Source organism: Oncorhynchus tshawytscha, linkage group LG11 (assembly GCF_018296145.1).
Source record: "Oncorhynchus tshawytscha isolate Ot180627B linkage group LG11, Otsh_v2.0, whole genome shotgun sequence".
Classification (NCBI taxonomy): Eukaryota; Metazoa; Chordata; class Actinopteri; order Salmoniformes; family Salmonidae; genus Oncorhynchus; species Oncorhynchus tshawytscha.
In genome coordinates, this window is record NC_056439.1 from 22,242,313 (window position 1) to 22,269,654 (window position 27,342).

Below are 27,342 nucleotides of genomic sequence, written 5' to 3' on the forward strand. Positions count from 1 at the left end.
ATTGGAATTTGATTTATTAAAAAAAAATAATAATAATCAGGACGTAACATATCAAATGCAATTGATGACGTTCTACACAATTGTGCACAATTTTCAGGGACCCGTTTTGGCTCGTGAGCACTACTACTGACTGAAATGATATAAAACCTTTAAAAAGCATCTTTAAGTACCTTACTGGGATTGTTGTCCCCCACAATGAAATGGGGGAGGGGGGGTTGGACCACTATGGATCTGTCTCCATCTGTTTGTGTCTGTTAGTACCTTAGTCACACACAATCCGGGTTACGGCACCAGTGAAACTGACCACCAGTGAAACCGACATCAGTTTGCAGCTCACGGTATATCTTGCTCCAATGTTCCTGTCCCCATACCGTGCTCCAACCAGTGATCCTCTTCTCGCAAACACACGTGAACGTCCTCTTTGACAACGTACCGACTGTTTGAGCTATACAGAAGGTACCAATTGGATTGCTCCATCAGCAACATTTCAAGCAGGCTGTGAAGTGAGCTTATGGGCACGTTCTTAACTGTTACATATGTAACCTGAAAACTAGCTGTTATTGGCAGAGAGGTTTGAAACTCTCTTTGTTAATGGTCTATTAACTTATACTGGTGATGTCGCCAGGCAGGCCAAAACTCCACCCATGCAAAACACCCTGAAAAGGCGGTCTTTTCAAACAGCTTTTACACTAAAAGGGTATTATCAAAATGTTCACAATTTCACAGTGTGGAAATACAGTATATATAAAACACAGAAAAATCACGTTTTTTGAGGTTGTTTGAATTGCTTTGTACCAAGTTCAATATCTCCCTTCATGAATTCCCCTGAGAGGTTATTAACTGCTTGCAGTGCCAGTGATTGAATCAGAGAGAGACCATTTTGTCTCAGCATACACAGTATTCCAACAAACAAACACAGAGGTAGTATTTCCTTGGCTTTGGAGCTCTTTCCCAGTTAAGGACCTGGGTTATTTCTTGCCCATCCAAATCAGCTGAGTCAGTCTCCATAAAACAGGAGCTATATAGAGAGAGGAAAGAGGAGGCCTGTGGAGTATAAAAAACACCTGCCAAATGAACTGGCGTGTCTCCAGGGGCGGGAGGGAGGGTTTGGGGGGGAGGTTGGGAGGAGTAATGAAGGAGAGAGGAGTAATGAAGGAGAGGAGTAATAAAGGAGAGAGGAGTAATAAAGGAGAGATGAGTAATAAAGGAGAGAGGAGGAATGAAGGAGAGAGGAGTAATGAAGGAGAGAGGAGTAATAAAGGAGAGAGGAGTAATAAAGGAGAGAGGAGTAATAAAGGAGAAAGGAGTAATAAAGGAGAAAGGAGTAATGAAGGAGAGAGGAGTAATAAAGGAGAGAGGAGTAATGAAGGAGAGAGGAGTAATGAAGGACAGAGGAGTAATAAAGGAGAGAGGAGTAATGAAGGAGAGAGGAGTAATGAAGGAGAGAGGAGTAATGAAGGAGAGAGGAGTAATAAAGGAGAGAGGAGTATGAACACAACCATCTGTTCCACTTACACACTGAGACAGTGTGTATGGCCTGTTGCATTTCAAGGGCAATCATGCAGTCATTCTCTGAAAACAATGCATGCAAAAATGATATGGCTGACCCAACTGAATGAATTGTGTTTCTTAAAGAGGAGAATCTTTTGTTTTCCAATCCAACATTGTTTGTTGCATTCTAATGGAACATGTTTATTTTACTTCCATCTTGAGCTCTTACAATTTCACAATTAATTCAAATACTGTCTAGCTGAGGAAATCTAAACCTTGTTAGTTATTGCTCATAAAACGCTGCATATTTTGTACAATTTACTCTGTTTACTGCCCACTGGGCACTGACGGCAGTTCAACGTCTAGTTTTGATTTACACGGAACAAAAATATACATGCAACATGTAAAGTGTTGGTTTTGTCACACAACACAATGCCACAGATGTCTCAAGTTTTGAGGGAGCGTGCAATTGGCATGCTGACTCCAGGAATGTCCACCAGAGCTGTTGCCAGATAATTGAATGTTACTTTCTTTGCCATTCTCTTCCAACGTTGTTTTAGAGAATTTAGCAGTACTTCCAACCGGCCTCACAACTGCAGACCACGTGTATGGCGTTGTGTAAGTGAGCGGTTTGCTGATGTCAACGTTGTGAACAGAGTGCCCCATGGTGATGGTGGGGTTATGGTATGGGCAGGCATAAGCTACGGAAAAGAGAACACTATCGCATTTTATCGATGGAAATTTGAATGCACAGAGATACCGTGACAAGATCCTGAGGCCCATTGTTGTGCCGTTCATCCGCTGCTATCACCTTATATGTCAGCATGATAATGGCCTATTTATTGCCTTAACTTACCTCATTTGCACTCACTGTATATAGCCTTTTTGTTTTATTTTGTTCTACTGTATTATTGACTGTATGTGTGTTTATTTCATGTGTAACTCTGTGTTGTTGTATGTGTCGAACTGCTTTGCTTTATCTTGGCCAGGTCGCAGTTGTAAATGAGAACTTGTTCTCAACTTGCCTACCTGGTTAAATTTTTTAAAAACATACTAAAATGCACGGCCCCATTTTACAATGATCTGTACACAATTCCTGGAAGCTGAAAATGTCTCAGTTCTTCCATGGCCTGCATACTCACCAGACATGCCATCCATTGAGAATGTTTGGGATGTGTACGGACACTGCGTTCCAGTTCCCGCCAATATCCAGCAACTTCGCACAGCCATTGAAGAGGAGTGGGACAACATTCCACAGGCCACAATCAACACCCTGATCAACTCTTCATGAAGGATGTATCACGCTGCATGAGATAAATTGTGGTCACACCAAATACTGACTGGTTTTCTGATCCACGCCCCTACCTTTTATTTAAACAAAAAAAAATTAAGCTTGCTGTTACCAACAGATGCATATCTGTATTCCCAGTCATGTGAAATCCATAGATTAGAACCTAATGAATTTATTTAAATTGATTGATTTCCTTATGTGAACTGTAACTCAGTAAAATCTTTGAAATTGTTGCATGTTGCGTTTATATTTTTGTTCAATATACATTTGGTTGCGTTATCAACTAACATGAATTCAACAACCATTAGAACCATGTCATTGGATTTAAATTAAAAGTTGGGTGAAAATGCCACCAGTGGGTGGCATCTAATGTCTCTTGGACATTTGGTCAGTTGTGCAAGATTAAACATCAAGCTGTCACATTAGAGCGAGCAACTGCTCCATTATCCAACTTTGTCAGCACGGATATTGCATTTGGATTTCCTAATGAAACTCTATTTACTTACTTAGATTTTCAGTGATTCTCTCATCTGTTTGTGTACCAGAGGGCCACATTCTGTGATCTGAGTATGACGCACTTTGATTGATTTTCTTCATTCATCATAAATGAATGATATGACCTTCACCTGTGATGTGGATATTCTTTGTGATTTGGTCATCTGTAATAATTCAGTTCCAGTTGGGATGACAGCCCACCTATTTCAAAAGGAAGACTTTATCTTTTTCGTCTGTAGCCGACACTTGCCAGGTCTTCGTTTTGATTCTAATTTTTAGATGAAAATCCCAAAGATGACACATCGCTTTTGTTAAATATCACAATATACAGTGCCTTCAGAAAGTATTCATACCCCTTGACTTATTCCACATTTTGTTGTGTTAAAGCCTGAGCTAAAAATGTATTAAAGCGATTTTTTTCTCACCCATCTACACACAATAATCCATAAGGACACATTGAAAAGACCTTTGGTCTTTCTGGGTAAGTGTCTAAGAGCTTTGCACACCTGGATTGTGCAACATTTTCCCATTATTCTTTTCAAAATTCTTCAAGCTCTAGCCTTATTTAGGCTTGACATAACAAAGGGGTTGAATACTTATTGACTCTAGACATTTCAGCTTTTCATTTTTTATTAATTTCTAAAAACATACATGCAATTCCACTTTGACGTTATTGGGTGTTGTGTGTAGGTCAGTGACTCCCCCAAAAAAAAAAACATTTAATCAGTTTTAAATTCAGGTTGTAACACAATGTGAAAAAAAGTCAAGGGGTGTGAATACTTTCTGAAGGCACTGTATGTCAGTCCACAATTTATGCAATTGTATTAGTCTCATAAATGTTCAGTAGTGCTGAGTGTGTGTTTGATTCAATTGTGAAATTGCTGATACGACGAAAACAACCTGGGGAACATTTAACTATTGTGCATCGTCATCAAAAGACACAAGACTGCAGCAATTTACCAATCAATCAGTTGAAATTGAATGTGGGTGTTATGACGCTCGATAACAGATTCCTATTCTAGGTTATAGTGGTTTATATCGATTAGGACCTAGGCTATGACCCCAACACAACGTCATTTTACAACGTCTGACGTTGCGTCTCTGAAATGACTAGATCATCAGTAGCTATCCATGGTCCTGAAACAACGCACCGTCTGCGCGCCACAGCACAGAGCAACTCCCGTGAGGAGATGGGTTCCCTGGACAGTCGCACTGATTGAAATGTATTATTTAACAGAAGACATAGGCCTAATTTTTTGAGGATTCTTCTGGAAAAACACAGCCAAAATGCTCCCCAACAGCTCTTTCAGGAATCTAACCCTGGAGGACGGTTTTTTCCTAACGAACAACTCGTCTGGGAACGACACGTACAGCGAGTCTCAAGGCAGCGCAATCCTCATCTCCTTCATTTACTCGGTTGTCTGTTTGGTCGGACTGTGCGGGAACTCTATGGTTATCTATGTCATTTTCAGATATGCCAAAATGAAAACTGCAACAAATATCTACATTCTGAATCTGGCCATAGCGGACGAGTTACTTATGCTGAGTGTCCCTTTCTTGGTGACATCTTCACTCCTTCACCACTGGCCTTTCGGCTCCCTTCTTTGCCGCCTTGTTCTAAGTGTTGATGCTATTAATATGTTTACCAGTATTTACTGCTTAACTGTACTTAGCATAGACCGATATATCGCGGTTGTGCACCCCATCAAAGCCTCCCGGTACAGGAGACCCACAATAGCTAAAATAGTCAACTTTGGGGTTTGGATGTTTTCTATCCTGGTCATTTTGCCCATTATTATATTTTCCACGACCGTTCCAAACTTGGACGGTTCGGTCGCTTGCAACATTCAGATGCCAAAGCCAGTGAACCAGTGGATGGCTGTGTTTGTGGTCTATGCCTTTCTCATGGGCTTTCTGTTCCCAGTCATTGCTATCTGTATGTGTTACATCCTCATCATCGCCAAGATGAGAGTGGTGGCACTGAAGGCAGGTTGGCAGCAGCGTAAGAAGTCGGAGAGAAAGATCACTCTGATGGTGATGATGGTGGTGACCGTGTTTGTCGTCTGTTGGATGCCCTTTCACATTGTACAGCTCGTTAATGTCTTCGTGAAGCACCATAACGCAACACTCATGCAACTCGCAGTGATTCTGGGATACGCAAATAGCTGCGCCAACCCTATACTGTACGGATTTTTATCAGACAATTTCAAACGTTCGTTCCAAAGAATTTTGTGCCTGCGCTGGATGGACAATGCAACGGAAGAACCAATAGATTACTATGCCACGGCTCTGAAAAGTCGTGGTTACAGTGTGGATGAATTTCAACCGGACAATATGGAATGTGATAGCACGTATAGAAATGGAACCTGTACTTCTAGGACAACGACACTGTAGCAGCATATGGACATGATGAAATGAACAAAAATCATAAACGTTACCACTGAGTGTTTCGCTCATTACTAGGCGGTTACTTCGATATGTATTAATGTTGTTTACTTGCAACTATTTGAACGCAATTAAAATGTTAAATAATCCAAATGTCTTATTATTGTTCGTATTATTACAAGTTGGCACTGTGCGTAATAGTCCTCCAATTAGGACAAGTCGCCCACAGAGCTGAAACCGACTGGCACTACTAGAGGCTTCCGGAGTGATATTATTTCCACTGTGTGAGCACATACGAAAAAGTGTTAGACAGTGCTGCTTATGATTAATCTATTGCAGATATCTTGGAGAGTAAACCAAGATGTGCAGTTTGAGTTCAGATTCATACTCAGTCTCTATGATGAATTATTAATTGCGCAAATTCAAGTTAAAACAGCATCAGTGATCTTCGCTTTTAAATCTCTCAGGCAGAGAGCAACATGAACACTTGTTCACCTTTAGCAAAACAACCACATCCTGGTCCGGAAAGAGCAGCCCAGCTATCTCTTATCCGCTGTCCTCTTATCTTTGGTGCAGATTTACTCAGCTATTTGTAGAAAATAGCCACTGGGCACGGACGTCAGTTCAACGTCTAGTTTTCAATTGGTTGTTGAATGAAACATGCAATCAACCAAAAATGTCCTCATGTCATTAGATTTGTAATAATACGACACTAAATTCGCTGACATTGATTACTTTTGATTAAATCCAATCAGTTTTCCACGTTGATTCAACGTCATCACTTTGATTTAAACCCCCAAAAATGTTTTTATGGAAACAACGTTGATTCAACCAGTTTTTGCCCAGTGGGTAAACCTGCCCACAGTGTCTGTTTGCTCAGAATTGATTCATCCTTTATTTTCAATGATAATACAATCTATTGCTTTTATAAACAGTTGATTTATTGACAAGATAGTGTCTTTCTTTTGAAATGAGACTGACCTAGGTTTATGGGCTGAACATTTTACACCATGGGCAGAGGTTATCATCCTTTATATCAGGACTAGAGACTTCCAAAATACTGAAGCATCAACTTCATCTTCCTATGTTACACGATGACATATATACAAACCACATATATACAATACAGCAATAAAATAAGTCATTGCAACATAAAGGCCTAGCAAATATTATGAAGAAATGTGAGCCCTCAGCCCATATACAAATCCTCACAATAAAACAATAATATCCAAAGCCTGTAACAGTGACCTACTGCAGATAAAAAATCCCTTAAATAAAAACATTTTATTCTAGTGCTTATTGATGTAAGGAAGTGATGAGAGATCTTATACATTGTCAGTTAAAACCTTCAGGTTGTCTGAGTCTTATCTGTGGCCTCCGTTCACACTCCTGCTGCTTAAGTTGCCTCCTTCTCATTTGCGTTTTCCAGGGAGTATTTTTCCTTGGAGGACTCCGCCCTCTTCATTGCCATTTTCTCTGCATTTTTCATGGCCAGTTTCTGTGATCGCCTCCTGAGGCAGCACTTAACAATAGATAACACCACGACTAACAGAACGACCAAGGCCATCACTGCTATCAGCACAGGTATGAAAATGTAGGCTTGGTCTCCACTCTTGTCTGCTATCGCAATGTCGTCTGTAGGGGAAGTTGTAGTGTGTTGGTCCGGCAGAGAGGCGAGAAAAGGCTTCTCCTGAATTGCTGGCTTAGAAGTTGGGGTATAGTCTTGGACCAAATGGTTGTCACTACCTTCAGGAGCAATGGTAGCTGCTGGTAGTTCGTTGCATGCCATTGAGCCCTCATCTTGAAGATTTCCATTTTTATCATTGCATTTACAGAGGAAAGAACCCTCAGTGTTGACACACTGGTCTTTACAGGGCCGATCTCTGCATTCGTCAATGTCCACACAGTTTCCAGACCCATCTGTCATATAACCTGCTTTGCATGAAGCACAAATGCCACGTATATCCGATCCATCATCACGTTCCCATGTTAGAGTCGTTGCAGAGCAAGTCAGTTCAAACATTTTCCCAAACCCACAATCCAGATTCAGTTTATTATGATCCTTTGGGTCTGGCCTGAGTAATCGGGCATCTGGTATGTGTGGGGTAAGACACTGCTTCATGATAGGTACCTCTCCATTACGTTGTTTACAAATGAATGGATACTCTGTCTTACAGGTACTGGAAACAAATCCCCAGTTCACAATCTCAGTTCCATTAAACTCACCAGAGAGAAATACACAGTATATACCCGTGCAGGTTGGTTTGGGCAAATACTTCCACTGATCCAGTTCTGTGTCGCTGCTGTTATCCACCGTCCACTTGAAACCATTCAGAGGTGCGTCATGTTTCACGCATGACCCCTTTCCTTTCATCAAGCCAACCCAGAACTGAAATGTACGTTCTTTGGATAGTGTTTCCGAGATTTCTTTCAAAATCTTCGAGGCTTCCTCCATACTGGCCACTTTAGTTAGGAAACTGCCAGGCTGACAGGCTTCTGAAGCTTTGTCAAAGTTGAGAGGATGATGATGAAGGTAATAGGGTTTAGCAACAGGAACGCACAAACCTACCCCCAAGACACTCCACAGGCATATCCAATAGTACTCCATTCTCCCTGCTTGCACCATCGATCTGACGGTAGTGTTTCTCATTCAGACTGACAATAGTCCTCCTGCTAGCCGCTCCTGTAATGGACTGGCTGACAATGCTCATTTTGCTGCTGCTTTCTTAGCTGCCCCTAATGGGTCCTCCCAAGACAACAAGCACAGGAAGTGTGCTTAGACTTGATACAGCCATCCACTTCCTCTGCAGAGAAGGTGGTGGCACAGCCAAACAACAGCAATTTAGAATCTAATTACCCATGCATTAAAGTACACAGTAGCCTAAGGTCCAACATCTGAATGAGTTGTGAGAAAAATACACTAATGTAGTCCAGGTGCTATCAGCCTAACTCCAGTAACTGACTTTGATCATATTTCCCTGTGAGATCACCAGGCCAGCTTCACTTTTGTTTTTGTCGGAGCTGCAGGAAGTTTTACTTCACAGAAAAGAGAACCAGAGAGGTGCACACATCCAACTGGATAAACAGAACTTGTGAGAGGATATGCCAGCCTGCTGATGAACGGTCCTGGTATCAGGATGTGATGATACAAAGTGGACTTTGTATGATTCATTCCCTCGGGGAATAGACCCCTCGTGTGCTTTGGTCAACCCTGAAACAGGAAACTCAGAATGGTGTCATTAAATAACAACTACACTTTGTGAGGCATTCAGGGGGTACCCCACTTGGGATACACAGATTATTCCATGTTCCCTGAGTAAAGGACTATTATTTAGATTATGCTGCAGAGCTTCATTGTCAGAAATAAGCAGATGCTTCCTGAAGGAAGTGCTAGAGAATGGCAGGAAGAGAGGCTGACTTTGAGGGATTGAGCACAACCCAAATATGAGAGGGCTGTGTCCACAGTACTACTCAGACAGGAGCAGTCAGAGGGACACAAATACGGGAGGGGCTGGGGAACCAGAGGAAATTGCATTATTAGTGAGGAAAAGAAGTCACCCCGAAAGCCATCAGAGAGCGAGAACAATCAAGTGAAGTCACTCTTCCATTTGCCTACTTACTGTAAAAATGTATGGGAACACCACTTAGGTTTTAATCTAATTTTGTTACCACAAAACGGTTTAATACCTTCAATTTAAGACCAAAAAAAGAAACAACCGGTCTTGTTCCACAGACTTTATGGTTTCAGTGTGAATTGCAAAGTATTGTGGGTAGAGGATCTGTATCATCATTTGCATCGTATATACTTAACACCCCTTGGAGCGCTGAGAGCAGAGCAATGTGCATCTTATCCTTCTAATAAAGTACTTCAGGGCCTGTATGTATCAAGTACCTTAGAGTACTGTAAGATTACTAATCTATTACCCCTGTCTCTGTAATCTTATTCATTGTGATCTAAAGGGCAAAACTGATCCTAGATCAGCACTCCTACTCTGAGACGCTTGATACATAGAGCCCCAGGACCTCCAGATTGTTAGCTCCCTCTGGGTTAACGAATTAGTCAATGATTAACAGCACGTACCGTAATTTCTGGACAATTGAGCGCACCTGAATATAAACCGCACCCACTGAATTATTTAAAAAATATGTATTTTGTACATAAATAAGCCGCACATGTCTATAAGCCACAGGTGCCTACCGGTACATTGAAACAAATTAACTTTACACAGCCTTTAAACGAAACACGGCTTGTAAACAAAAATAAATAGGCTTTAAGGAAACACGGCATTGCTCAGTTTTTTTGAAAGCGGGAAAAATCCATAAATTAGCCGCGTCATTGTAAAAACCGGGAGGTTCAAAGCCTGGGAATAAAGTAGCGGTTTATAGTCCGGAAAATTACGGTAGTCATTCTACTCACTGTGGGAATCAGGATTCCAAATGTCGAAAATTGTATTATACTACAATATTTCTGAATACTCAGTTATTGCCATTTTTAGTGCACACCAATTCATGTAGCAATACAATGAGTGGTTAAATCATCCAGTATCAATTAGTATAGTCAAGAAAACATACAATATGAGCAGATTACTTCAAGGATGCTCCTTACAGTCACCCCACTTTTTGATAGCCCCTCACCCCCCTCTAAGTGATTTAGACTGCTTAGTTTGTTCTTAAACTAAACCTCCCCTTTCAGTTTGCTGTTGTACCTCATCAATGTAAACACAACAGTTCTGACAGCACTAACTCTGTTATATCCTCTTCCCTGTCATCCATTTTCCATTGCTCTGATTCCCAATGACATATTACGATATTATAACACAGTGTTTTACACGGTTCCTTTTTCCATTTGAATTACCCATCTGCATGTTCTGGATCCTAAATTAAGTGTTTAGCCCTCATTATGTAACAAGAAGTGAAACATTGCTGTGGTGTGCTGGGTGGGTGGTGTGTATTACAGTACCAACACATTTCATTTACATGGTGGCTGTATGCAACACTCCCACAAACAGTACGGACTGATACAGACGATAGCTTGTGATCTGATGAAATGATCTCTAGTGGTTCTAAGCTACCTGTTGGAAAACTGATATATTGATGCCATTCTTTTGACCGACCATGAGCTTTTAATGTCCATGTCCATCAAAAGCAGCTTTCTTTTCAGAATGAATATGAAGCATTATGCCATCTGCCTAATATATAGCAATGTTTGAATATCATGGCCAACTGAGCCTCTCATTTAAGGTTTTATGGCAAATAGAGTATATTTTTTTCTCCAACACTTGAGTTTATAATAGGACAGTCTAACAGTATGCTGGGTAATTGCAGGGTCTCTCTCTCTCTCTCTCTCTCTCTCTCTCTCTCTGAATGGAGCTGCAGTGATACATGAAGACTGATATACTGTGTGGGAGGGTGGGAGGCAGCCCAGTCATGACACATAGAGATGAATCCACACTGAGCCCATAAATACCATGTGGTCCCAAGAACCCTGGAATTTACTCTCAATAAGTCCCTGCAAATATGAAAAATGTTATACCAATAGAGAGAAATAATGTACTCGTTGGTAACATGACATGGTTGGCTGTGTGTGTGTGTAAGTTGACAAAGCTGTCTATTAGTACATTTACCAGGTTAAGGACAGTCCAGTTTCTCCTAGATCCAATTCAAAGTGTAACCTGCTAATTGAACAGAACACTGTCGGTTATACAGCCTCTCAACACATGAATAAAATATGATGACATTTAATGAATCAGTACACAATGATACCTGTGGGTAAACAGATGTGCTAATATTGACGTAGCCCTTTCCTGCAGTCAATTACCAAAAGCGCCCTCTTTGGCCTCATGGGTGGAATGTTATTAATATTTTTCATAAATTCATCATTAATAAAGATGATAAATTAAAAGATCTGGTGTTTCTATGTCAAACAGTTTTGTTATATTGCAGTCTTCTGTTATGTATATAAAGTGTAATATTGGGATGCAAACTCAAAATGTAATGCATTTCATCTCTATATCTGACATGGTACAGGTGTCTTCTCTTTTTAAGCCCATAACCATGTGTGTGAGGTGCATACTTGGGTTTCAAAGTAGATTTGTTTAAGACTACCAAGAAACAATCTGTGTGACCCTGATTTAGCCCACTGCAGTAAAATGTTAATGAGGAATGATATTCAGTAGTGACAGCAAGTCAACGCCAATGCTTTCTGACAACACATTTATCTATAGAAGTGTTGTTCACGCTTTACTGTAGCTAATTGTTACGTACACCTCTTGGCGGAGGGAATGCAACACCCTGCTACAACTAAACTCCCCGTGGAGTGAAAAAGGTATGTGATCGTAGGTGGAGGGGGAGGACGACAGAGGCGGAGAAAATTACAGTTTAATTTATTATTCTTAACACGGTATTGTGGGGGAAATGGTCTGGACGGAACCCTAAGCAAAGAAAGTAAAAGTGTCCCCACTCCTACCTTACCTGCCTACCCACTACTTAATCTTTTAGTACCTCCTAGTGCCCTAACCAAAATACAGGGGGTGATCTGCCCAGGTCTTACCTAGTGTGCATAGACAGAGTAAATACTACGGGTTATGTATGTCCGCAGGCCTCTTGCCTAAACACTTCCACGGTGTGTTCCCCTTCCCCCCCGGGAACAAATAAAACAGAATACTTACTAACTTAAAGTGAACTATTTTAATAATCAAAAACACGAATCCTATTGGCATACACATACCTCAGGAGTAGCAGCTACAAAATATTTTCAACAAAAACTTTCATGGCCTAACAACCAACACAGGACGTCACAGACGCTCTCCCCTCCTGATAAAGGAATACTAGTTTTATTCCAGCTGTAGAAGGAGTTCAGAGCTCCAATCATCGATGGGGCCGACCAATCAGCTGCTTGAGGAATCCAGGATTCCATTTCCTGAAATACACACACACATACAAACCCACACCAACACAGAAACTGGGGAACGTAACAATGATTATGTTAGTTGACACAGCTCTACATGACCTGCAATAATAGGTGTTTTTGTTTCAGAAGGCTGTAGAAAGTTTTCGTTGTACTTTACCATTCATTTTATTCCCATGTATCTAGTACTCAAATCAAATCCAATTTTATTGGTCACATACACATATTTATCAGATGTTATTGTGGGTGTAGCGAAATGCTTGTGTTCCTAGCTCCAACAGTGAAGTAGTATCTAACAATACACACAAATCTAAAAGTAAAAGAATGTAATTAAGAAATATATAAATATTAGATTGAGAAATGTCAGAGTGGCATTGACTAGAATACAGGAGAATAGAATACAGTATATACATATGAGATGAGTAAAGCAGTATGTAAACATTATTAAAGAGACTAGTTTTCCATTATTAAAGTGGCCAGTCTGATGGCCTTGAGATAGAAGCTGTTTTTCAGTCTCTTGGTCCCAGCCTTGATGCACCTGTACTGATACAGCCCGACAGGATGCTCTCAATTGCTCACAAACTGTAAAAGTTTGTGAGGGTTTTAGGGGCCAAGCCAAATTTCTCCAGCCTCCTGACGTTGAAAAGGCACTGTTGCGCCTTCTTCACCACACTATCTGTGTGGGTGGACCATTTCAGATCATCAGTGATGTGTATGCCGTGGAACTTGAAGCTTTCCACCTTCTCCACTGCGGTTCCGTCGATGTGGATAGGGGTGTGTTTCCTCTGCTGTTTCCTGAAGACCACGATCAGCTCCTTTGTTTTGTTGACGTTGAGTGAGAAGTTATTTTCATGGCACCACTCTCCCAGGGCCCTCACCTCTTCCCTGTAGGCTGTCTCGTCATTGTTGGTAATCAGGCCTACTACTGTTGTGTCGTCTGCAAACTTGACGATTTAGTTGGATGCATGCGTGGCCACGCAGTCATGGGTAAACAGGGAGTACAGGAGGTGGCTGAACACGCACCCTTGTGGGGCACCTGTGTTAAGGATCAGCGAAGTGGAGGTGTTGTTTCCTATCTTCACCACCTAGGGGCAGCTCGTCAGGAAGTCCAGGACCCAGTTGCACAGGGTGGGGCCCCAAGCGTAATGATGAGCTTGGAGGGTACTATGGTGTTGAATGCTGAGCTATAGTCAATAAACAGCATTCTTACATAGGTATTCGTCTAGTCCAGATGGGATAGGGCAGTGTGCAGTGCGATGGCAATGGCGTCATCTGTGGATCTATTGGGGCGGTAAGCAAATTTAATTGGGTCTAGGGTGTCAGGTAAGGTAGAGGTGATATGATCCTTGACTAGTCTCTCAGAGCACTTCATGATGACAAGTGAGTGCAATGAGGCGATAGCCATTTAGTTCAGTTACCTTTGCTTTCTAGGGTACAGGAACAATGGTGGACATCTTGAAGCAAGTGGGGACAGCAGACTGGGATAGGGAGAGATTGAATATGCCCGTAAACACTCCAGCCAGCTAGTCTGCACATGCTCTGAGGACGCAGCTAGGGATGCCGTCTGTACTGGCAGCCTTGCGAGGGTTAACACCCTTAAATGTCTTACTCACGTCGGCCATGGAGAAGGAGAGCCCACAGTCCTTGGTAGCGGGCCGCGTCTGTGGCACCGTGTTATCCTCAAAGCGGGTGAAGAAGGTGTTTAACTTGTCCGGAAGCAAGAGGTTGGTGTCCACGATGTGGCTGGTATTCCCTTTGTTATCCGTGATTGTCTGTAGACCCTGCCACATACATCTCACATCTGAGCCGTTGAATTGCAACTCCACTTTGTCTCTGTACTGACGTTTTGCCTGTTTGATTGCCTTACGGAGGGAATAATTACACTGTTTGTATTCGGCCATATTCCCAGTCACCTTGCCGTGGTTCAATAAGGTGGTTTGCGCTTTCAGTTTAGTGTGAATGCTTCCATCTATCCACAGTTTCTGGTTGGGTAGGGTTTAATAGTCACAGTGGGTACAACATCTCCTATACACTTCCTGATGGACTCAGTCACCATATCCGTGTATTCGTCTATGTTATTCTCAGAGGCTACCCGGAACACATCCCAGTCCACGTGATCAACACAATCTTAAAGCATGGATTCCGATTGTGCAGTATTCAGTCCATCAGAAAGCTTGTTTGCTTTTTCCACTGTATTGTTCACCGTATGACCTGAGGATGACCTCAGATAGCTACAAGAAAATGGACATCATATTTTTTAGAACCTCTGAGACATTTCAACCTAACTGGTAATGGCAACTGACCTTCTTTCTGACATTACTGCTGAATCACAATTGAGCAGTACAAATAGTATTCCGTTTGTTAGAACACAGTGCTTTGCTTTTGCCACTGTATTGTTCACAGTATGACCTGGGATTAACTGACATCTCTGTCCAACCACATGTATCCAATACAGGTAAGTGCTGTGGGAAATGCTTTCATTTTGAAGCAGATATTGATCCTTTGTCCTCGACTTAGTACTTGAAAGGATTGGATACTTGGTGAGTATCCAAGAAATGAATTGACACGGTAATAGTTAGACCAGACAGCCGTTTGACACTCCTTTCTCTCACCTCTAAACTGCTCTTCTTTTAAATCAGGTCTGTAATTGCAAAGGAAGTGATAAAGGGACTCGTCTCTCAGCTCCTCTCTCAATAAAGCCACATCCTTTCATTTTTGTAAGGAGAGGAAATGTTTCATCTTTCCCCAGGAGGCTCCATTATTGCAGTAGTGTTATCACCACAGACCACAGGCAGCCAAATCCCGGCCAACCCCCATTCTTTCCTATTGTGAAACAGCCCAGGGAGCGAGACAGCGAAAGTTACCATAATTTCTAGGCAACAGGATGACTATAAGGACTATTTATAGGTGTGGCACATCAATCTCATGCGGATTAGCCCTGGATATTTTATTACAGTTTACCGCCTCTCCCTGTTGTCCTCTGACTCACTACCTGCTTTGTGAGTTGTTGGGTAGAGGGAGAGAGAGAGAACGAGAGAGAAAGAGATGGAAAGGTAAGGAGAGCAACAGAGAGAGGGAGAGAAAGAGAGAAAGAAAGAAAAGAAAGAAAGTGGGAGGGAAAGAGCGAGAGGAGCTGTAACTATAAACCATTATCATTGGCACAGAGGATCCTGATATTTACTTTGATTAACATTCCCCCTTCTAAATCCCAAGAGGGAGCAATTTCTCTTAGCTGAAAATATCTCTTGATTTCATCTTTAGGGAATCATTCAAATGGGAAATGAACGTCACAGATGCAATATTGAATACGCTGCTGAGGTGAAACTGATGTGTTTGCTTCCCCTCTCTTTTTACAGGCATATGCTAATTACCTGCGTATGAAAGTAAGGTATTTAGATACGTTTAAATCCTGTTGAAGACCTGTTTACTGTTAGCTCTGTTATCCCAATGCAAGTGGGATGGTCATTTAACAACTATATGCCTTGTACTGAATATAGGAAAATAACCTAAGAGCACTTGTTCTTCCATCCTGGTCCTGGGGACCCTTTCTTCCAGCTTCGTACTAACATACCTGATTCAACTAGCCAGCAATCATGCATTAGTGCTATGCAACAAAATCCTGCACCTCCTGTGGGCTTCTAGAACCACTGACCCAAAGAGGATTATTCTGCCTTAGTGGTTTTGCTGGAGCATTGCCAAAGAGAAGATCACGATCAGATGGGGAATTCTTCATTGATTCCATATCAATGCAGAGATTGTAGGTGGGTGAAAAGCCGGAGATAAACAACGGAGCTCTGAAAGGGCACATGGAAAACACAGATGCAGATCGGCAAGAAAAGGAGCTGAAGTAGCCGTTCAAGGAGAGGATGCATAGCCATGCAGCATGACAGGGCTTCAATTGTGATATGTCAAATGTACTCTATCCATAGAGAAGTGACACGCACCTTTTAGTCCCAGGTGTAACAGTTTCTCTGACAGACAGTCAGGCAGCCTTTACAACGGTGTAAATCAAAGCTACAGATGTCGCCGCAGTGTGATTTGACAGCAGAGCGGATTTGGGGAAGTAAATGGTCAATAAAAGCTACAAATGAATGAAGGTAATTTCATAGACTAGTAATGCCAGCCAGGTTAAAGCAGACCCTTGATATGCAGAAGGATCTTGGTATACAGTGTGATGGAGTTAGGTGTTTCCTGGTTCTTTTCTCCCATTGTCTTGAAAAGGGAAGTCGAATTGAAATCCCAGATCTGATCCACCATTTCTAAGTAGGTCAACAAAGTCAATATCAACACAGGGAAATCCCCATCAGCAGCAGAGAAGATGTTGGTGCTTTGTTCCTTATACAGGGCTGTGCACAGACGGAGGTAGATGCTCAAAGACTTGCGGGCCATGGGTTCTGAACAACATCGACACAAAAAAACATAATACACAAAATTTGAAATGTGTCATTTATAACACCGGCCTAAAGGGGAAAAGAGGCATGTGCTTGGGCTCTGGTAGACCTTCTCCGTGCACGTGCCTGCCTAGTTTTGTCGCACCTGGACTACTATTCAGTTGTGTGGTCAGGTGCCACGAAGAGGGACTTAGGAAAATTACAATTGGCTCAGAACAGGGAAGCACTGCTGGCCCTTAAATGTACACGGAAAGCTAACATTAATAATATGCATGTCAATCTCTCCTGGCTTTTGTAAGAAGTGTTGACATGCTGAATGCACCGAGGTTTCTGTTTAAACTACTAGCACATAGCTCAGACACCCATACATAAACCACAAGACATGTCACCAGAGGACTCTTCACAATCCCCAAGTCCAGAACAGACTATGGGAGTTGCACAGTGCTACATAGAGCCATGTCTACATGGAACTCTATTCCACATCAGGTAACTGATGCAAGGTTTTAAAAAACAGATAAAAGTACACCTTATGAAAGAGCGGGGACTGTGAAGAGACACACGGACGCTAGCACACGCACTCTACACACACGTACATTGTAATATTGTTGTATGGTGGTATTATACATTTTGTGTTGTAGATATGTAGGGGTGTGACAATGTTATATTATGTACTGTTTTATCTTTTGGAATGTAGGTGCCTCAATGTGTTTGGACCCCAGAAATAGTAATGGGGATCCTTAATAAATACAAAATACAAGTACCATTACTTGTACATTTAAGGGCCACTCCCCCGCAACTAAAACATGCGGACTCTCCTTCACTCTCCTTCACTGCAGCCGACAGTGAGGAAAACATTTAAACGTGTCAATCCTCGCAAGGCTGCAGGCCCAGACGGCATCCCCAGCCGCGCCCTCAGAGCATGCGCAGACCAGCTGGCTGGTGTGTTTACGGACATATTCAATCAATCCTTATCCCAGTCTGCTGTTCCCACATGCTTCAAGAGGGCCACCATTGTTCCTGTTCCCTAGAAAGCTAAGGTAACTGAGCTAAACGACTACCGCCCCGTAGCACTCACTTCCGTTATCATGAAGTTCCTCGGCATACACATCACAGACAAACTGAATTGGTCCACCCACACAGACAGCATCGTGAAGAAGGCGCAGCAGCGCCTCTTCAACCTCAGGAGGCTGAAGAAATTCGGCTTGTCACCAAAAGCACTCACAAACTTCTACAGATGCACAATCGAGAGCATCCTGTCGGGCTATATCACCGCCTGGTACGGCAACTGCTCCGCCCACAACCGTAAGGCTCTCCAGAGGGTAGTGAGGTCTGCACAACGCATCACCGGGGGCAAACTACCTGCCCTCCAGGACACCTACACCACCCGATGTCACAGGAAGGCCATAAAGATCATCAAGGACAACAACCACCCGAGCCACTGCCTGTTCACCCCGCTATTATCCAGAAGGCGAGGTCAGTACAGGTGCATCAAAGCTGGGACCGAGAGACTGAAAAACAGCTTCTATCTCAAGGCCATCAGACTGTTAAACAGCCACCACTAACATTGAGTGGCTGCTGCCAACACACTGACTCAACTCCAGCCACCTTAATAATGGGAATTGATGGGAAATTATGTAAAATATATCACTAGCCACTTTAAACAATGCTACCTAATATAATGTTTACATACCCTACATTATTCATCTCATCTCATATGTATATGTATATACTGTACTCTATATCATCTACTGCATCTTTATGTAATACATGTATCACTAGCCACTTTAACTATGCCACTTTGTTTACATACTCATCTCATATGTATATACTGCACTCAATACCATCTACTGTATCTTGCCTATGCCGCTCTGTACCATCACTCACTCATATATCTTTATGTACATATTCTTTAACCCCTTACACTTGTGTCTATAAGGTAGTAGTTTTGGAATTGTTAGCTAGATTACTTGTTGGTTATTACTGCATTGTCGGAACTAGAAGCACAAGCATTTTGCTACACTCGCATTAACATCTGCTAACCATGTGTATGTGACAAATAAAATTTGATTTGATTTGATTTGATTTGCTTTACCATAATGGTTTAAAACAGTATAGAACAACACAATACATCTATCTACACGTACTACACAATATAACTCATCTGTCAACTTGTGTCAAAGACATTTCATCACTTGATTTGTTCTAATAATACAAATACAACAACGGTATGTGTGTGGCATTACAACCACAAGGTGGATCATGTTGTGTATTTGAATGAGCCACAATGAGCAATAGTTTAATTAGTAGATAGCTTGATTAAGGCAGCGAAGGGGTTTTCATTGAGAGTGAAAAATTAATTTAATCATTGACTGCAAGTGTTTTTAACTAATTATTTTTTCCTGGGTATTTTTTTTTGGGGGGGGTGATTAACAGGAAAAACGCCCTACAGGAGAAATTTTTACACTGTTATATTGTTACATTTCAACAGCCATCAGGCTTTTTTCTACATTGTTCCTTGAACCTGACAACTGTTGGAAAATGGTGCACACTAATCTCAGCGATTGAAAATAATGTTGTACTGTCGACAGTCAATCTAACTATCTGTCCCATAATATCAATCTGACTATCTGTCCCATAATATCAATCTGACTATTTGTCCCATAATATCAATCTAACTGTCTGTCCCGTAATATCAATCTGAATATCTGTCCCATAATATCAACCTAACTATCTGTCCCGTAATATCAATCTGACTATCTGTCCCATAGTTAGGTTGATATTATGGGACAGATAGTTAGGTTGATATTATCTGTCCCATAATATCAACCTAACTAACTGTCCCATAATATCAACCTAACTAACTGTCCCATAATATCAATCTGACTATCTGTCCCATAATATCAATCTGACTATCTGTCCCATAATATCAATCTGACTATCTGTCCCATAATATCAATCTAACTATCTGTCCCATAATATCAATCTAACTATCTGTCCCATAATATCAACCTAACTATCTGTCCCATAATATCAATCTGACTATCTGTCCCATAATATCAACCTAACTATCTGTCCCATAATATCAATCTGACTATCTGTCCCATAATATCAACCTAACTATCTGTCCCATAATAGTTCACTATGGTCTGGTAAAAGCTTCCTTTCACTGAAATACCAAAGTAGTTACAGTTGTTGATCTACCCCTATTGTCTTTAATGGCCCCTCCATAGTGTTCCAGTCTTTTTCTTGCCACTCTATTTCATTGTAAACAACTCAAAAAGCATTGAATCCAATAGTACCCTATTCATCATAATCATCTTTCTTGGCATCTTCTTTGTCGAGCCAAAGATAGCAGAACCGTATGTTGAGGAAAGCAGTAGTAGAACGATTAAAGCTAGCTAGCTATGAAAGAACCGGATGAATGTTCCTCATTAAAAAGGAACACATCAATACAGGGTTACAACAGAAAGGTCCAATATTTATGGTAACTATTGATGCTGTGTTGATTTATCAATACGGCTGTATGAGGTCTGGTTCAAGGACATTATCTTTAAATAATAGATTCTGCACATAAAGTACATGGGAAATCAAGATCTATGAAAGCGGGTCTGATTTGACTTCAGTTCTGCTAGTGTTCTCCCACTTTGCTAGAGCTGGTGTGCTGCTGCTGTTAGTGACTGCATGCTGAATGTTGCACATTTCCTTGTAGCCTCGAGAGACCAATTGTACATACACATGAACACAAAGAATGGTGTAAACTGCATCCTTGGAGCATCTCAATTCACACAATGCATTTAGGAGTTAAAGCTTTCCAGTGAGCAGTTCTAGCAGGAATGCAAAATATAACAGCTGTTCTGTCTGCTGAAGAGAGTCCTTAGACCGCCCTCTGACGCTCACATCTCCTTCTCCTGAGACTTCAACATTAAACTATTCTGAATCAACATTAGCACATAGTAGCAATGTGAGTGTCTCTTTTGAGAAGCACAAAATGGCTATGGGTTTGCATTAGTCTTGCGGGAGCAGAAAAGACTCCAACATGCAACCTGACTTGTCTCTTGGATCAACTCCTTGGCCTCATCATCCCCACCACCTCTCCAAACCACAGTGCAGTGGTAATCAGGATCTCTATATCCTGCCCTGTTAGATTGGGGCTGCATGAACCGGGCTTTGGCCTCACCTTCCACACCACCTCTCCAAACCGCACCTGACACCCATGCTGTTTTAGTTGTTTTTTTGGTGGCAGGACATTATATCAAAGATGACATTCCATGAATATTAATGCTTAGGAATGTGGAATGTGGCCTTGTAGGTTCCAAGAGAATGGGAACAAGCTTTGTAAATGTTATGTTAAACAGAGAGGATTTGTAGAGGGCCTTGCCGGTGACGTCTCTTCTCAGAGCCTCTTCTCAGAGCCTGCTGAAAGACTCACGTTGTATATCCCAAATGTCACCCTATTCCCTTTATAGTGCACTATTTTGGCCAGAACCCAATGGGCCCTTGTCAAAAGTTGTGATACTATTTGGGATATAGCCACTATTCTACTGCCATTCATTCATCTGCTTATATTTAAAACTCTTGTCCCTGTTGTGGCAGTAATCCATGACAGAATGCCATACAGTCCATTATTGAAAGGAATGTCAATGGAAAGAAATGTGGATGTCGGCAATTCTGATTTAAGTTAGGCCTGACTGTCTAAAAGAGGAAGGTATATTGTGTCATTAGATAATGCAGTCAGCAGAATCTGAATCATAGCTTTTTGGGAGACTCCCACCTCCAATTTATTAAATTGCGTGGGTCTTGCCAGAAGAGTTTTGTGTTGATACAGTAGGTATCTGTATAATGCATATTGGATTTTTTTCTCTCTCTGGAGGTGTCTTGGGTTATTGTCCTGTTAAAAAAACAAATGGTAGTCCTACTAAGCGCAAACCAGATGGATGGTATGGCGTCTTGCTGCAGAATGCTGTGGTAGCCAGGCTGTTTAAGCGTGCCTTGAACTCTTAATAAATCATAGACAGTGTCACCAGCAAAACACCATCACACCTCCTCCTCCATGCTTCATGGTGGGAACAACACATGCAGAAATCATCCCAAAGACACAGCGGTTGGAACCAAAAATCTCAAATTTGGACCCATCCGACCAAAGGACAGATTTCCACCGGTTTAATGTCCATTGCTCGTGTTTCTTGGCCAAATCAAGTCTCTTCTTCTTATTGGTGTCCTTTAGTAGTGGTTTCTTTGCAGGAATTCGATCATGAAGGCCTGATTCACGCAGTCTTCTCTGAACAGTTGATGTTGAGATGTGTCTGTTACTTGAACTCTGTGAAGCATTTATTTGGGCTGCAATTTCTGAGGCTGGCAACTCTAATTAACTTATCCTCTGCAGCAGAGGTAACTCTGGGTCTTCTTTTCCTATGGCGGTCCTCATGAGAGCCAGTTTCATCATAGCACTTGATGGTTTTTGCAAATGCTTATTTGAGCTGTTCTTGACATAAAATGGACTTGGTCTTTTACCACATAGGGCTATCTTCTGTATACCAACCCTGCCTTGTCAAAATACAACTGATGCATTAAGAAGGAAAGAAATTCCACAAATTAACTTTTAACAAGGCTTTTTTACAGAGATAAATTCTCCTCAGTTTCCATCAGCAGTCCAGGTGGATGGTCTCAGACGATTCCACAGGTGAAGAAGCCAGGTGTGGAGGTCCTGGGCTGGCATGGTTACACATGGTCTGCGGTTGTGAGGCCAGTAATCTAAAACGACGTTGGAGGTGATTTATGGTAGAGAAATGAACATTCAATTTTCTGTCAACAGCTCTGGTGGACATTTCATTTTTGCAAACAAATTTGTGCACAACATTTAAGATAAATAAGCTTTTCGCGCATCTGGAATGATTCTGGGATCTTTTATTTCAGCTCATGAAACATGGGACCAACACTTCAGATGTTGCGTTTATATTTTTGTTCAGAATAATTCTGTGGAAAGATGAAGCTGTCTAAAAGGTGGTGTCACGCTCTGACCTTAGATGTCTCCATATTTTGTTTAGGTCGGGGTGTGACGAGGGTGGGTATGCTAGTTTTGTATTGTCTAGGGTTTTTGTATGTCTAGGGGTTTTGTAGGTCTAGGTATTTGTATGTCTATGGTGGCCTGATATGGTTCCCAATCAGAGGCAGCTGTTTATCGTTGTCTCTGATTGGGGATCATTGTGTTCGTGGGTCTTGCTCTATGTTTAGTTGCCTGTCTGCGCTATTCATATTAGCATCATGTTTCGTTCGTTTTGTTATTTTGGTCAGTGTTCTTTCTTTAATAAAGAAGAATGTACGCATACCACGCTGCGCCTTGGTCCGATTCATATAATGAACGTGACAGGTGGTGTAACTTAGGTCTGTGTACCACTTCACCACTTAGTATCAAAGGCACCACTGCAGTGGTAGATTTTCTGCAGAAAATGTCAATTAAATTACTACCCACTAGATGTGATTGACAACAGACTATTTATTGTCTTTTACTCACTAATTCCATGAAGGGTACCACACAACTGTGGTTACTGTGATGGTTTGTTTTGTTTGTGTGGAAATCTGCTATTATATTGCGGTCAATTAAATGAAATGTGTGTCCCAAATAGCACCCTATTCACTACAGAGTGCACTACTTTTAACCAGAGCTCTTTGGGCCTTGGTTAAGAGTAGTGCACTATATAGGGAATAAGGTGCCATTTGGGATGCAGACGAAGTCTCCATAAATTGGTAGTTCTGTCGTTAGTCCATTAACCTGCTGCTGTATTTGGGGTGTGATGGTTCAGCACTAACTGACAGTTATAGCATAGTTTTCCTTGGCCAATTGGGTTTGCATCAAAGCCCAATCGCATATCTTCTTGAGAAATGTGTTCAAAGGGAGTCAAAACAAAATCAACAAACTATCTGAGTTTGATTTTCTTTCATCGTTTTAAAAATCTAACCATGTTCGTGGTGTGATTTCTGTGGGTTATCTTAATGACACTCCCGATCTACATCATTTGGAGCAATGTGAAGTGATTTCTTTCAGTATGAGGAGTAGAACAAGATTACATTTAATGAATCATCTCCTATGATTCACTCTCTTTCTGAGAGGGAATGATTCAGACCTCATCTGCTCATACTTCAACTGAAATAAATAATTTCAAATTGCTGCAGAAAATGGTATAAAGCATATGAATAAAGTCACCGAATGCCTCCTTCCTGTAATACTCATCCAAGTGGGTTATAGGATACAGTAGAATTAATGATGCTCTCCTTGACTCAGGCCTAATCAAACCTCAAAATCTCAATGTAATAGAGCTGCTTTATAAATATACTTCCTTGTTTTCAAACAGGAAATTCACTATTACGTGGATTAATATCACACTTACTGGCATAATCACATTTGATTGAAATCAGTGTAGGCATGTGTGAAATTTCAGTTGCCTGGTCAACCTCCTACTTATTCACACTCTAAATAATGAGTCACACTAAGCACATGAACACTTACCAACAGCCAATGGCAAAAACTATAAAACGGTTATAACGTCAAAAGAGAAAGGCATTTACAAAATTCTGTTATCAACCAGCCGAGACAACTCATTTCAATTTTTGGATTTCGTAAAACATTTCTCCAAATAGCAAAAACAAGAATGGCCCATTGTTCATATTATTCCACAGAGAAAGGAAGAAGGAACCATGTCTCTCTGCTGCTGCTGGTGGCAATGTAAATTCCCCTTCCCTCTGGAGACCATCAAGGTCATTTCAGTTTAAATCATTGCTATTCATAATCATACTTACAAAGACGAATACCCTTCTGTTGTAACCCTTTTCTCCAGAAGTACAGTAAAGTCTGTTGTAAAGCCTAAGTCTATTCCCCTCACACTATGGCTTCGTCCCAAATGGCACTAATTTTGACCAGGGCCCCATTAAATGTAGTGCGCTATATAAGGAATAGGGTGCCATTGCGGACATAGCATCTACCTTCCCCAGTGCTTCCCCTTCCCTCAGTCAGTCCTAGCCCTCCCTGTGTCCTGTGCGCCCAAGGTCAGCCTTAATGATGACGGACTCAGCAGGCTGCTGCCATCCCAGCCTGGCTCTCTGTGCCCCGTTATACCCCCTTTACATCACAGCCCAGAGTCACTCAGGGATGCGTCCCAAATGGCACCCTACTCACTATAAAGGGAACAGTGTGCCATTTGGGAAGCAGCATCAGTGACTACACACAACAATGGCAGCAGCCAACCTTTTTTAAATTGATTTATTTATTTCACCTTTATTTAACCAGGTAGGCTAGTTGAGAACAAGTTCTCATTTGCAACTGCGACCTGGCCAAGATAAAGCTAAACAGTTCGACACATACAACAACACAGAGTTACACAAGGAATAAACAAACATACAGTCAATAATACAGTAGAAAAAAAGTATATATACAGTGTGTGCAAATGAGGTAAGACAAGGGAGGTAAGGCAATAAAATAGGCCATAGTGGCGAGGTAATTACTGTATAGCAATTAAACACTGGAGTGATAGATGTGCAGAAGATAAATGTGCAAGTAGAGATACTGAGGTGCAAAGGAGCAAAATAAATAAATACAGTATGGGGATGAGGTAGTTGGATGGGCTATTTACAGATGGGCTATGTACAGGTGCAATGATCTGTGGGCTGCTCTGATAGCTGGTGCTTGAAGTTAGTGAGGGAGATAAGAGTCTCCAGCTTCAGCGATTTTTGCAGTTCGTTCCAGTCATTGGCAGCAGGGAACTGGAAGGAAAGGCGGCCAAAGTAGCAATTGGCTTTGGGGGTGACCAGTGATATATACCTGCTGAGGCGCGTGCTGCGGGTGGGTGCTGCTGCTATGGTGACCAGTGAACTGAGATAAGGGGGGCTTTACCTAGCAAAGACTTGTAGATGACCTGGAGCCAGTGGGTTTGGTGATGAGTATGAAGCGAGGGCCAGCCAACAAGAGCGTACAGGTTGCAGTGGTGGGTAGTATATGGGGCTTTGGTGACAAAACGGATGGCACTGTGATAGACTGCATCCAATTTGTTGAGTAGAGTGTTGGAGGCTATTTTGTAAATGACATCGCCGAAGTCGAGGATCGGTAGGATAGTCAATTTTACGAGGATATGTTTGGCAGCATGAGTGAAGAATGCTTTGTTGCGAAATAGGATGCCGATTCTAGATTTAATTTAGGATTGGAGATGCTTAATGTGGGTCTGGAAGGAGAGTTTACAGTCTAACCAGACACCCAGGTATTTGTAGTTGTCCACATATTCCAGGTCAGAACCGTCCAGAGTAGTGATGCTGGACAGATGGGCAGGTGTGTGCAGCGATCAGTTGAAGAGCATGCATTTAGTTTTACTTGCATTTAAGAGCAGTTGGAGGCCACGGAAGGAGAGTTGTATGGCATTGAAGCTCGTCTGGAGGTTAGTTAGCACAGTGTCCAAAGAAGGGCCAGAAGTATACAGAATGGTGTCGTCTGCATAGAGGTGGATCAGAAAAAAACAGCAGCAAGAGCGACATCATTGATGTATACAGAGAAGAGAGTCGGCACGAGAATTGAACCCTGTGCCATAGAGACTGCCAGAGGTCCGGACAACAGGCCCTCCGATTTGACACACCGAACTCTATCAGAGAAGTAGTTGGTGAACCAGGCGAGGCAGTCATTTGAGGAACCAAGGCTGTTGAGTCTTCCGATAAGAATGTGGTGATTGACAGAGTCAAAAGCCTCCGCCAGGTCGATGAATACAGCTGCACAGTATTGTTTCTTATCGATGGCGGTTAAGATATCTTTTAGGAACTTGAGCGTGGCTGAGGTGCACCCATGACCAGCTCTGAAACCAGATTGCATTGCGGAGAAGGTACGGTGGGATTCGAAATGGTCGGTGATCTGTTTGTTAACTTGGCTTTCGAAGACCTTAGAAAGGCAGGGTAGGATAGATATAGGTCCACCTATACCAATTCATTTCTAGACACAGACAGAATGCAAACTCAGAAGCTTAAGTGCTGGACAGGAAACAGTGAGAGCGAGACTCATCATTACGAATCGCATCATCATATAGGGCCTCATTGTCTATTTATGACCCATTCACTCTGATACAGTTTCACCATTGCCTGCGTTGGGAGAAACTCCCCAAATACAGATGTGCCAAGCCTGTAGCGTCATACACAAGAAGACTCAAGGCTGTAGTCGCTGCCAACAGTGCTTCAACAAAGTACTGTGTAAAGTATCTCATACTATTTATCTCATACTATTTATCAAAACTATCCTTCAGGGGCCAATGATCTAGATGGCTCATAGCTAGGCTGGCTGGCATGAAAAGATAATTGCAGATTAAAGATAACATGAAAGTCAAAGCCTCAGGGTATCTAGTGTGAAGTACACAAAA

General features: G+C 41.8%; 2 protein-coding genes across 2 annotated transcripts; one reads left to right on the forward strand and one right to left on the reverse strand.

Moving 5' to 3' along the window:
* Positions 1-4,122: 4,122 nt before the first annotated feature.
* Positions 4,123-6,454, forward strand: sstr1a (somatostatin receptor 1a). The gene has a single exon (XM_024437049.2). The coding sequence runs from the start codon at positions 4,565-4,567 to the stop codon at positions 5,669-5,671; it is 1,107 nt and encodes a 368-aa protein (XP_024292817.1). The 5' UTR covers positions 4,123-4,564; the 3' UTR covers positions 5,672-6,454.
* Positions 6,455-6,581: 127 nt separating this feature from the next.
* On the reverse strand, positions 6,582-8,533 carry clec14a (C-type lectin domain containing 14A). Its single transcript, XM_024401035.2, has one exon. The coding sequence runs from the start codon at positions 8,310-8,312 to the stop codon at positions 7,059-7,061; it is 1,254 nt and encodes a 417-aa protein (XP_024256803.1). The 5' UTR covers positions 8,313-8,533; the 3' UTR covers positions 6,582-7,058.
* Between the last annotated feature and the right edge of the window lie 18,809 nt (positions 8,534-27,342).

What these genes read in the sequence shown, in the direction of transcription:
- sstr1a (XM_024437049.2), top strand. Translation starts at nt 4,565, where the DNA reads ATGCTCCCCAACAGCTCTTTCAGGAATCTAACCCTGGAGGACGGTTTT.
- clec14a (XM_024401035.2), bottom strand. Translation starts at nt 8,312, where the DNA reads ATGAGAAACACTACCGTCAGATCGATGGTGCAAGCAGGGAGAATGGAG.